Genomic DNA, 12,340 nt, shown 5'->3' on the forward strand with positions numbered 1-12,340 from the left:
ACAGATAGTATTGAACAGATGTGTACAATATGCATGCAATTGTGTGTTAAACCTCCATGCCATTATTACTAAAGGGTGTCTGGTTTCTAATTAAAAAATAATAATCACCTGTCTATTCCTGATCCACAGAACCAATTTAAGGGGCTAAAAATGGGGGAAGTTTTCCTCTGCGTCATTCTGGTAGTCCTCTTCACATTGGGGTGCTAATCCTCCTTCCACCTCCAGCTGCCTTTCATGAGCCTTTCCCCACGTATCTTGTCGTCTTGGTGGATGCCTGCTAATCTCTCCCATTCTTGTACACCTGGAGCTTTCCTGGACACCTCCCCTTTTATTGTTGCTTCAAAAGGTCTCTCCGGAAGGTTGCTCTAGCACTAAAGACAAGCTTGTGTGGTATAAAAAGGGGCTGGGGTTGCAGCTGAATCCTTGCAGATGTTAAGAGGAAGAAAGGGAGAGAGACTGAGAGAGGAAGAGAGGGAGAGAAGAGGGAGAACTCTCATTGCAGCAACAGGTAAGTAACGCTCTTGCCTTGGCTGCACTTTAATTCTTCAGATACTGGTCCAGTAAGTTTCTATCTGAAAGGATGGCCAGGATTACTTCATTCATTTTCTTTCAAGTGTAGGTGAAGAAGCATTGTCCTTAAAATTTTGTGGTGCAGATCCCAGCTGACAAATATCAAGAAGGGAAAAATTCAGACCAGGGCACGGCAGGAGGTAGCTTTGAAGGCAAGGAAGCAAGTTGCCATCCATGGCATGTCCTGTTTTTAAGTTTCTATTATATTGCAGATAGCCTTTACAACGGATCTGATCCGCTTTTATTTGCTTCTTTCCAAGCCAACTGAAGAGTGGTAAGAGCTTATTTCACATGCATACTTTTACTTGCTCTTTTTGTAGACAACTTTTGCTCTCTGTTTAATTGTCCAGGAGTTCTGCCTGCATAGATAGTTGCGAATGAAATATCCCAAGTGGGTTGAATAATTAGAATTAAACAAGGCAGGAACTAAAACCTTCTGAAAACGATGACTTTGTAGTTATGAAATTCCCCAAGAATAAAATCCATTTGTGTCTCTTTTATCAGAGTTTTTCTTTACCTATCCTTTCTCCTAGCTTCAAATCCATATTCAAGAATGTATAAGCTCTGGGGATGACAGTTCTTCTAAAATACAATTAGTTTTTGATAGACTACTAAAACTATTTTTAATTAATTATATATATATAATTATGTAGTTTATATTTATATATATATATGCTTGCTTTTTGCAACTAGGAGAAATAACAGTTTAATTTTGCTATGAGGAAATAGTTATCCCCTAAATCATACGTGGAGGAAAATATGAGAATGTAAGATATCTTAAAGGGGATCTAATTCACTGAAGAAAGAAAATACATATTTTTGACACTGATGATGAGTAATTCTTCCATGGAGCTGCTATGCAAATCAAAAGCAGTTCCATTATTTTGGACATTTAAAAAATCCTGTTTTGTTATTACATGGAGGAGATGTGTAAGATCCTTGCATGTAAGAGCCTGAATGTGGGAACATTATGGTAATAGTATGGGAAGAAGCAGGAAATTCAGCCTAGCAAGGTTCTCTTGAAATTTGGTGGTGCCTAACTATTCTTCTCCTAAATACCATGAACCCAATCTTCTGCAGAATTTTTCTGGACAAGTTTCATTGAAATCAATGAGAGCTGCCTAAGGAGGCTATTGAAGTTCAACATAGATTCTATTCACTAAAGATCTCCTTGAGGAATCATATCCTTGGATCCAATTAGCTGCCTTCTCTTCACAGCAGACTTGGTCCTCCATTTGTGGCCTTTTCTCTTGCTCTATTGCAGTTTCACTGTGGAAGAGGAATGTACTGACTCTGACTGTGTGCAAACTCACAACCTAAAAAAATATTTTACTAAATTTATATGCCACCCATCTCACTGTTGAAGCAACTATAACCTTCTATGCACATTTCAGTTTCTTTTTCTCCCTTCTTGTTTTCTGCTTTTTGTGTTCTTATTCATTTTTTAATTATACAGTTTCAAGCCGGTATCAGTTGCCAAGATCCTTACATCTTATGAATGAAGGCAAATATACATGTCCCAGGATAATGTTGCAGGATCCAATCTGAGTTGGTTTTAAAGGTAAAGGTTTCCCCTGCACATATGTGCTAGTTGTTCCTGACTCTAGGGTGGTGGTGGTCATCTCTGTTTCAAAGCCGAAGAGCCAGCGCTGTCCAAAGACGTCTCCGTGGTCATGTGGCCGGCATGACTAAACGCCAAAGGCGCATGGAATGCTGTTACCTTCCCACCAAAGGTGGTCCCTATTTTTCTACTTGCATTTTTATGTGCTTTCAAATTGCTACGTTGGCAGAAGCTGGGACAAGTAACAGGAGCTCACCCCGTTACGCGGCACTAGGGATTTGAACCGCTGAACTGCCGACAAGTTCAGCGTCTTAGCCACTGAGCCACTGCATCCCTGGTTAATCAATCTGAGTCAGTTTTAGGCAGCTTTTAATCTTCCATGTTTTCGGGCTCATGCTGGAGCCCATCCTCAGGGAATTCCTCTCTCACTAGATTGTATTCTGGTGAGAACACTTTCAGGTGAGAGAGAAGTTCCCTGAGGAGCTCCAGCAAAAGTCTGAAAACTCAGAAGACTAAATCTCTGGTCCCAGTGACCAACCCAGATTGGATCCTGCATGCTTAAGTTTCTCCCACAGGTTCTTCACAAATTTCAGAATTACGTGCATGCACTAAGAACAGCTCAAGAAAAGGCACTTCCTTCCAAATACAACAAAGTTCTTCAGATTTCATCCTTGAATTGACGCGCTGTTATTGTAATATTAATCTTCTAGATGAACTAGCAAACTAACCTGATAGTAGAAGGATAGACATCCCTGGAGAGCAGCCTACTCATTTTTTGTTTAGAACCACATGGGTCTATAAAAGTTTCAGCAGACCTTGAAATAACAGAGGGGGAAAGTTGAAATGTAAATGTTGAAATGAGGGGGGGAAATCGAAACCACTTTCCCCCTGCAACATATGTATTTATTTATAGGAACATTCTTGAAAATACCTTCTAAGAATAATGACAGTCTTGCCCAACATCTGGAGGAGATTTGTAATAATTTTAATGTACATAGAAAATAGGTTTATTTGTGCAGAGACTTGTAGAAACAGGGTGGTGGTGGAATAGTAAAAGTAGTCTAGTGAAGGTCTTAGCCGACCACTAAAGAAGTTTAGCTTCACCCCTTTTTCTTTTGCAATAAATCTCATTCCTGTATTTCTGTGGGATTAGCAGCTGTAACTAGGCATGGTTTAGTGGGGGTTTGGGTACTGGACATAGTTATAGCATCATAAACCATAGTAATAGTTAATTTCAGCCATTGGGACTCGGGATTTTTAGATTAAAATAACGTACCGAGTAGTCTTCCTTCCTTCCTTCCTTCCTTCCTTCCTTCCTTCCTTCCTTCCTTCCTTCCTTCCTTCCTTCTTTCTTTCTTTCTTTCTTTCTTTCTTTCTTTCTTTCTTTCTTTCTTTCTTTCTTTCTTTTTTCATGAAAGTTGTACTTCTATTCATGGGAAAGCAGCAAATACAGGAAGAATATTCTAGGAAACCCATTAGCACCAACATCTCTGGCTAGTTTCACACATTATTACTCTAAGGAATGGTTTGTTTTAACAATGGCTTATTGAACAAATCACAATAGGCTGTGTACCCATACTTTCACTGTGGTTGCCAAACATGGTGGATGGACTTGTACAACAGGATAAAGCAGAAGCGAATCAACTTTATTAGAGTTTACCATAGTTGTGTCAGCATAGCCTGTGTGGGAGAAGTTAAGCAAATTAGTGGGAAAATATAATGTTAACGAGTTCAGGTTGGCTGTACTAAGAGAACAGGGAATGTGCATATCTCTACAAGTGCCAATCTCTAATGCTAGAATTGTCTAGCATTTAAAGCAGTGGTTCTCTGCCTTTTAGGACTCTTTTACCACATTTAAACAAAGGACAGGGCTGCTGACTCTGAACTATTTATTTTATTTTTCCAAGAATGTCCCCGGGGTCTATGTGAGTCTGAAGATATTAATGGGAATGTATTTTGCTTGAGACTGGATGTTAGTGTTGCAGCCTGCAAGCTCTTATTCTTACCTAAAATAAGAATGTGCCAGCAGGACTTTGCTACTTTAGCCAGGAGCTAATTCTTATTTGATGGCAATTATCCATCAGTAATGCAGATAGAAGAAATGAAGTAAACCAGGACTAGGTAGTAATCTTAGGATAAATCTGGACCAAACCTTTGATTTATTTATTTATTTATTTTATTTATTTAATTTAATTTTTATACCGCCCTTCTCCCGAAGGACTCAGGGCGGTGTACAGGCAAGATAAAAACCAACAATACAAATATACAAGTTAAAATACCCTTTAAAAAACTTATTTAAAATAGCCCAAAGTTAAAAAATTGCCATCAGTTAAAACCCCATTTAAAATTAATAAAATTCCTCTTATTAAAATCCAAATTTAAGCCAGCCCCGCGCAAATAAAAAGATGGGTCTTCAGTTCGCGACCCCGTCATTGATAGCTCATGCACCCCGTCATTTCATGCTACTTAGTTATAACCCATATTTTTCCCTTCCATTCGATTATGTCTGATTCTTATAGACTGTCTGGAAAATCCCCTGCAGTTTCCTTGGCAAGGTTTTTCAGAAGTGGTTTGACATTGCTTCCTTCCTAGGGCTGAAAGAAAATGACTGGGCCAAAGTCACCCAACTGGATTTGTGTCTAAGGCAGGGCAAAGATTTGCAGCCTCAAAGTCTCTAGCGTGATGCTTTAACTGCTACATCAGACTAGCTCTCTGTAATGTACTTTGCTTTCTTTGGTGGCCAATATTTTTGTCTCAGCAGAAACAGTCTTCTTTCTCTGAAGATGCTGAACTCCCAGTGGAGTAGTCTTTGGGCCATCATGGGAGTTCTGCTCATCCATTCAGTGGCAGGAGTGCCTAGCCTCTGTTGGGACAACAGTTGGTGTTGGGACATGGACACGGAAGTGAAGATGATGGTAAGTGGACTGTTCACCTAGGACTCTCTTTTTCTTAGATGGCTGTATTTGGGGGAGATGGCAGAGAACTTAGACGATCCAATGAAAAGGTTGTGAATTAAATTCAGGTAAACCCAAGAAATTGCCTTGTAACGTTTGTATGGAATTGTTACCCAACATTATGGGTGATAGTGACTCGCTTATAAGGGGATTAAATAGAGATTATTGTCCTTGATTCTCTCCGAGCTTGATTATTGTCTTGAAGGCATTTCATTACCCAAACTAGGTAACTTCACCAGTGCACTGTTGATGTTACCTAGTTTGGATAATGAAACTTCTGAAAGAAAACAACCAAGCTCAGGGAGAATCGTGTATGCTAATTTTTTTAAAAAGCCAGATGGCAACTGATTGTGGGCACATTACATAATTAAAATCAAATAATATCTTTTAAAATCATGCTTTATCTATATACTGGTCTAGACTTTCACGGCCAGTATCTGTAGTGCAATGTTGAGCTTTAGAGTTTAGTGACTGTGGTTTAGACAACCAATCTCCTGACATTTTGCCAGCAACTGTGGCTGTCATTTTGACAGTATCTCCTTTTGTCCCCATTCTTAGTACATCTTCTTAGCATTTCCTTTTGTCTTCACTTCTGCCGTCTCTAAAAGTGTTGTGAAATTGGGAACTATGATGATGCAATGTGTTTGTTTGAAAAGAGCCTTAGCAGCGCAAGAAAGCTTTTTGCAGTCAGAGACCACATTCAATGTCTGTCTGTCTGCCTGCCTGCCTGCATCTGTCTGCCTATCCACCTATCATCCATCCATCCATCTATCTATCTATCTATCTATCTATCTATCTATCTATCTATCTATCTATCTATCTATCTATCTATCTATCTATCTATCTATCTATCCTATCCTCCTCCTCCTCCTTATATGTCATTTCTCTTTCTTTCTGCATGGTCTGAGATACTTCATTAGAGGAGAGGGAATAAACATCTCTTGTTTTCATTTCATTTCTTTTTTCACTTGAGGCAAAATGGTAAACTGTGCTGAAGTTTAATCCATCTGTTTTAGCCCCACTCTTTCAGAAATCAATGAATTCCCTTTGAATCCCCTTTGTGGAGGGGAATGTAGTCTATGGGTTCAGATGGTATAATCCAGCTATAGAAGGGGAACTCTTCTATAATATATAATATATAATATATAATAGATATAGATAATAGATAATATATATTAAGGGTCGTGCATAAGAGCACAGGTGTGCCTACCGTTCCTGTCCTATTGTTTCCTTTCGTTATATCCAATTAATATAGTTATTACATACTCATATATATGCTTATATATTGTAAAATTATTTCATGCTTATGCTTATATATACTGTGTGAAAAAATAAATAAATAAATAAATAAATAAATAAATAAATAAATAAATAAATAAACTCACTGATGTAAGGGACTATGGAAGGAGAGTGTACCAGAAACAAGCTAGGCTGAGTTACCCACCGGATGGCTGATAAGGGGAATTTAATTTCCCTACCTTTTTCAGATCTATGTCAGTATGCCCAGGGGATCCATATCTTTGCATGTCTGGAGCTCACAGAGATGTCAACCAATAAATGTCAATAATTGACACCTTTTTGGTTGCTGTAACTGAACCCTGCTTCCTCAACCCAGACAAATCAGTTGAAATCCCTTGTCTCCAACTAAAAGAAAAATATTGCTCTTCTACTACATTGTTGTGCATATTTTGTGGTTTGCACCAAAAATCTGAGTGGCTGATGGAAATGCTGGGAAGGGAAGGGCACCCTTATGGTCAGCATGGCGGCAAACCTGCATGTATTTGAAAACTTCAAGGGACATCCCAAATATTAGCAGAATGGTAGCAAATTCTTTCCAAATGGCAGCCCCTGGGCAGCATGTAACCAACTGGTGGTGGCAGGCAGTGCTAAACCCATTCACACACAAACACCAGAACATTGGGAACTGATTGCTGAAACTGCATCTGACTTGGTTTCACATGGAAATGAAAGAGTTAAACTGAGCATGGGAAGAGGAGGTATGTGGTGAGGAGATACCCTCCCAGTGGAAAACAGAATCTTGACCTGAATTACAGAAAGACTGAACTTCTTGATGTAGTAGCAAAGCCAGTAATTTTGCAGATTTGAAAGATCAAAAGAACTATTCCTTGCTGGGGAAAATAGTGGGGGCGTAAGGCATTTGTAATGGATTAGAGGGGGGAGGGCTTCAGCAATGTGGAAATTGCTGGTAAGTCTGAAAGGGATGCCTGGAAGCTCAGGATGTTCACAGAGGAGAAAAGGATCTCATTCTGAATGTTCTTTAAGAAGCAAAGGCAGGATGTCAATCCAGTGGATATATGAAGCATTGACAGGAGTAATTTTGTCTTGCTATCTAACTTCATTTATGATTTCAAACCATTTATCTCACCTAGTCTAGGATCCAATTTCCAACAATGGCTGGAAATTTGTAAGTGGGAAATAGAAACCCAGAAAAGATTCACTATTTTTTTTTTGCCACCTATCATCACTGAGAAAAGCAGTTTTTGCTGGTTCCTGACCAAGTGAAACATATGGGAAATTCTTTGGGTGGGAGGATGCAAAAGCAGATGTTGACAAGAGTGGTTTGACTGGCTGGGTGAGATTCAGTCAACTTTTCGAAGGTACCAACTATTCTTAGATCAAAGCCTTCTCCCAAATTGCTCCCTGCTTTAAAGGAATACATAATCCATGTGCTAATAAGATTCTAAATACGATTGAATTAAGTTTAAATAGGTACAGTTGAGCTTTAGAAAAACTTGCCTGCAAATTAACAAACTCCTGGCAGATTTGCTGGTGAGCCTGACTCTCATTGCTGAGGCACTAACCAAGGAGTGGGCTTCAGATCCTTTAGCAACCAGTTTGCTGCCCTGTTGCTGGGTGGGCGTCACCATGACGCCCACCCAGCGGCCTAGTTCACTGCCTGCACCACAGCAGAGTGGGGGGCATTTTTCGTCCTCCCCAGGCTTTCCTCAAATTTCCAGGAGGGCAAAAACTGCTTCACCGGTGGTCCGGAGGACAGAAACAAGCCCATTTCCAGATTTCTGGTACCTCCGGTAGGCCCGTTTTGTTGCCCTCCCAGACCCCCATGATGAATGGGCTGCGTGGAGACTCCTGGGAGGAGCAGGGTGGGTTGGGAGGGTGGGGTGGGGGGTGGGAGTGGCCAGCCAGGGTTGGCATTTGGGGGTTCACCAAACCCCAGCGATTCTTAGCTAGAGGATTGACCAAACCCAGCCGAACCCCCAGGAGCCCACCCCTGCAATAACCCTGAGAAAAGGAGGAAGGGGAATGAGCTGTAGGTTGAACTGAAACTTTGTACAGTAGTTTTGAAGTCAATATCTCCCTGTTTGTCCCCTGTTTCCATTGCAGGAGTGCCTCAGGGCCTGCAGAATGGGCCTTTCAAATGAGTCTCCAGTATATCCAGGAAATGGTCACATGCAGCCTCTCTCTGAAAATATTCCGAAGTACATCCACTGGAACAAATTGGGGAAGAGTAACAGCAATGGTGGCAGCTTAGGCAACAAAAGAAAGAACCTTTCCAGTGACTCCAGTGCAGATCTCTTCTCGGCTTCTTCAGAAACCCAAGAGAGCTGGGATGGAGATTCGGAAAGCCACCAAGAGCCCCGTGAAAAGCAAGAAAGCAAGAGGTCCTATGCAATGGAGCACTTCCGATGGGGGAAGCCAGTGGGCAGGAAGAGGCGACCCATCAGAGTCAATCCAAATGGAGTGGCAGAGGAATCGGAGGAGAGTTATCCTGAGGAGTTCAGAAGAGACCTTTCCTGGGAGATGGAATACCCCGAACTTGACTCCCTGGAGGAAAAACAGAGCAGCGAAGCCACTAAGGTGGACAAAGAAAAGCAGCTGAGAAAAATAAAAAATGATAATACTGCTTACAAGATGCACCACTTTCGGTGGAACACCCCAGGCCTATCCAAGAAGAAGCGCTACGGTGGCTTCATGACCTCAGAGCACAGTCACACTCCTCTAGTGACTCTTTTTAAGAATGCCATCATCAAAACTGCTTATAAGAAAGGCCAGTAAGGGTGAGGGAGATCAGGGCCAACCACACCCTGGCATTGTAGCAATGGGGAGAATGGTCTGGGCACCTCACCTATGAATTTCTCTGACAAGTTTCATGATAATGTTATTAATGAATATCATTTATTTTCATTGTTCTTACTTATTAATGTTAAATTAGAAACTCACTGCTTAGGAGACACTTTCACGTTTGCCTTCTGGTTTTGAATATACCAATAATTGGTGGGAAGCGTGGGTGGCAGATCTTTAAGGTGACATCTGCCATTATGTGCAAGTAAGCAGGAAGAAGAGCTAAAGGAATAGTTATCTTTCAGAGGGACAGATTATTTTTATATTTTAAACCAGCTGTACAATACTGTAAATGAAAGGATTAAAGTTATAAAATACTACTACTAATACATTTTTTTTTGCAAACTAACCGAGTCTCTGAGGTTGTCTTTTCGGTCATTTGGAGTGCAATCTTCATCATTTCAGAGTCTTCATCCTTGCAGCAGGCAGGGGTACAATGTCAAATGGTGTCAACATTAAAAAAAGAATGATAAATTAAGAGAAGCCTTATTTTTGGAGGGGGGAAAAACTATATTTGGATTTGTCTTTATAAGCCAAGAGTTAGTTGAGAAGTGAGTAGACCAAAAAGCAGGCAAAGCCAAATCACTTTTACCGTCTTTCCCTGAAAAATGTCGTATTCAAAAAGTAAAGCTTAGCCCGATTTTTTGCGGGTAAGCCTAATATACTCCCTACCCCAAAAGTAAGCCCTAGTGAAGGGGTGAGTGTGGCCAGCACAGGAGGCAGTCCTTCCCTTCTCCAGTTAGCTAATGGCAGCTGGGCCCCTTAATTGCGACCTGTGGATCAGCTGAGCTGATTGGGAACTGCCTCTCGTTCTATCTCTCTGGGTGCCTGGAGGTGTTTCTCGCACACTCTTGCCAGGCAACCTGAGCAGCATGGTGGCCTAGAGATGGAGCTCTCACCTCACAATCAGGAGGCTGCAAATTTGATCCTAGCAGCAGATATTTCTCTCTCTGGGCACAAAGAGAAAATATCTGTTGTGAGCTCTACATAGGTATCAGAAAGGGCATCCAGCCAGTAAACACTCAGCTCCACCCTAATGCAAGGTATTACAGGGAGTCTATGTATGAATTTGCCTATCCCAGTAAATTGATGACTCTATCCCAGGGGTGTCAAACACAGGGCCCGAGGGCCGGATATGGCCTGTGATGTGGTCGGATCCACCCTGTGGGGCTGTCCTGGAAAATGTAAGAGGCTGACCCATGTGGCGCTGGCCCATGTGGCTTTGGCCCAGGCTACCCAGTGGGAAAAGGAAACATTCCAGCAGTTTGGGGAGTGGCGTCAAGTTGGCCATGCCCACCCAGTTGGCTGTGCCTGCCTGACCCCTTGAGGTGTTGTAAAGAATTGATGGGAGAAGCCATCTCGTGTGTTTCAGGGAGGGAGGGGGACATAAGGGGAAAAGGAAGTTGTGAAGAAGAAATGTGCGTATCTGGGGAGGGAAGAGGGTGGGCATGGATGAGAAGACACCCCCCAAACAATGAGACAGTTTGTTTTTTGTTTCCACATGGGTCCTTCATTCTGAAGGTGGAATCCAACTACTGGAGGGGTGGTAAGAATACCAATTTTGGAGGGAAGTATCCAAGAAGGGGTGGGGGGTGGGCGGGACAATGAAGAAGGAAAGATAATCTAATTTGGTGATGAGCCCAGAGCAAGCAGAGAAAGTAAAATCACCTCTGGGGTGAGTGTTGTCTTGTGTGTTTTGCCATTGTTAGTCCCCCGTGTGATAAAAACAGTCCTCGTCTCTATGTCCCTTTGGAACTTTGCATCGTGTCTCTTAACTCCAAGGTATTACAAACCTGGTATTGTTTAGCTAAAAGTGGCCGGGGTTCTGATTTTGATCCCACAGGCCTCTGTTTTAAAAATAATTGTAACAATAAATGCCTTTTGCCAGAGATTCACCATGGTCAGCTATGGATATAATTTTCCCAGCTTTTCCATTCAGACCTGTCGTGGAGAACCAGGTTCTTTGAAGGATTATGAGTTTAGGACAATTGAAATATTATTTCCTTGGGATAGTAATAACAAAAGAACATTTATATGGATACCTTCTCAAGTAGAAGCTATGAAACTATGTGATAAAACAAGCAGAAGCATGATTTAAACACATACACACACACTTGACTTCAGAACATAAACCTATAGATCTTTATACTGTTAAGAATCTGAGGAGTTTATTCTTAAAATAAGACTTTGAGATTTAAGAGTTCTTTCATAAATTCCCCTCATGTCTACACATTGGTTAGCATTTTCTTCAGCTTTACAACATTCCCCTTTAAGAAACTTGATTGATAAACTGCTTATAGAAAGAAAAGCCATCTCTTGAAGAACATATTGCATTTGATAATGTAATATTTAACATCATTTTTAAGGAATACACTAATAAGGCAGGATTAATAAAGCACTAAGTGTGAACAATTGATTTTAAAGCCATGCAGCTGATTTGGCTGTGGGAAAACAATTGTAACAGAGAGGAATATATGAGTGACAAAATGGTAGGACTAAATATGGTGTTTAATTCCTTATTGCTTTTCAGTGAAGAGTTAAACACCCTGTCTTTACTCCCCATTCTTAAGAAATTCTAGAGACATATTTATTAGATTCATGTGCTGCCACACTATTGTTTTTCAACCTGGGTGACTTTAAGATGTTTGGACTTCAACTCCTGGAATTCTCCAGTCAGTTGTCTGCACATCTGAAGTCATCAAAGTTGAGGAGGCACAGTGGCCCAATGGCTTAATGATGCTGGAGATGGTCTTTGCTTTAGCGGTTCAAGTCCTAGCACTGTGTGATGGGGTGAGTTCCCATCACTCTCCTCAGCTTCTGTTCACCTAACAGTTGGAAAGAATATTCTATGCAAGTAAATAATAAGTCCCATTTGGTAGGGAGACAAATTGGTGCTCCACGCAGGCAGTCAGATTCCTGCTGGCTCTGAACCTTCCTAGTTGCAGCATTTGTTTATGAGGTGAGTCTGGGGAAGGGAGAGGGCTTAGGATGGCACTTCAGGAAGAGGCACTCATCTTTCTTTCTGGTGCAAAGGTAGCTCATCCTCCTCTGGTGCATCTTGGGAAGCAAATAAGCATGTCCTACAACACAGTTGGTAAATTGGCAGCCAAACTACTATTCTGCAATAGCACTGAGGTCTTCTGGCTAATATAAC

At 41.2% G+C, this 12,340-nt stretch overlaps 1 protein-coding gene across 3 annotated transcripts; it reads left to right on the forward strand.

The window, feature by feature from the left end:
* The first annotated feature begins 421 nt into the window (after positions 1–421).
* POMC (proopiomelanocortin) lies at positions 422–9,573 on the forward strand. 3 transcript variants are annotated; one of them, XM_058164737.1, is made up of 3 exons: positions 422–508; positions 4,893–5,046; positions 8,449–9,573. In XM_058164737.1, exons 2-3 carry the CDS (start codon positions 4,915–4,917, stop codon positions 9,118–9,120), a joined length of 804 nt encoding a protein of 267 aa, XP_058020720.1. In that variant the 5' UTR covers positions 422–508; positions 4,893–4,914; the 3' UTR covers positions 9,121–9,573. The 3 variants fall into 3 exon arrangements, with proteins under 3 accessions (XP_058020720.1, XP_058020721.1, XP_058020718.1); XM_058164738.1 differs by having other exon boundaries at positions 491–508; positions 4,890–5,046; XM_058164735.1 differs by lacking the exon at positions 422–508 and having other exon boundaries at positions 4,827–5,046.
* Positions 9,574–12,340: the final 2,767 nt, after the last annotated feature.

This window comes from Ahaetulla prasina, chromosome 1 (assembly GCF_028640845.1).
Source record: "Ahaetulla prasina isolate Xishuangbanna chromosome 1, ASM2864084v1, whole genome shotgun sequence".
Taxonomy (NCBI): Eukaryota; Metazoa; Chordata; class Lepidosauria; order Squamata; family Colubridae; genus Ahaetulla; species Ahaetulla prasina.

What these genes read in the sequence shown, in the direction of transcription:
- POMC (XM_058164735.1), top strand. Translation starts at nt 4,849, where the DNA reads ATGTACTTTGCTTTCTTTGGTGGCCAATATTTTTGTCTCAGCAGAAAC. An exon ending in ACACGGAAGTGAAGATGATG is followed by an intron (nt 5,047 to 8,448) that starts GTAAGTGGACTG and finishes TTTCCATTGCAG; the next exon opens with GAGTGCCTCAGGGCCTGCAG.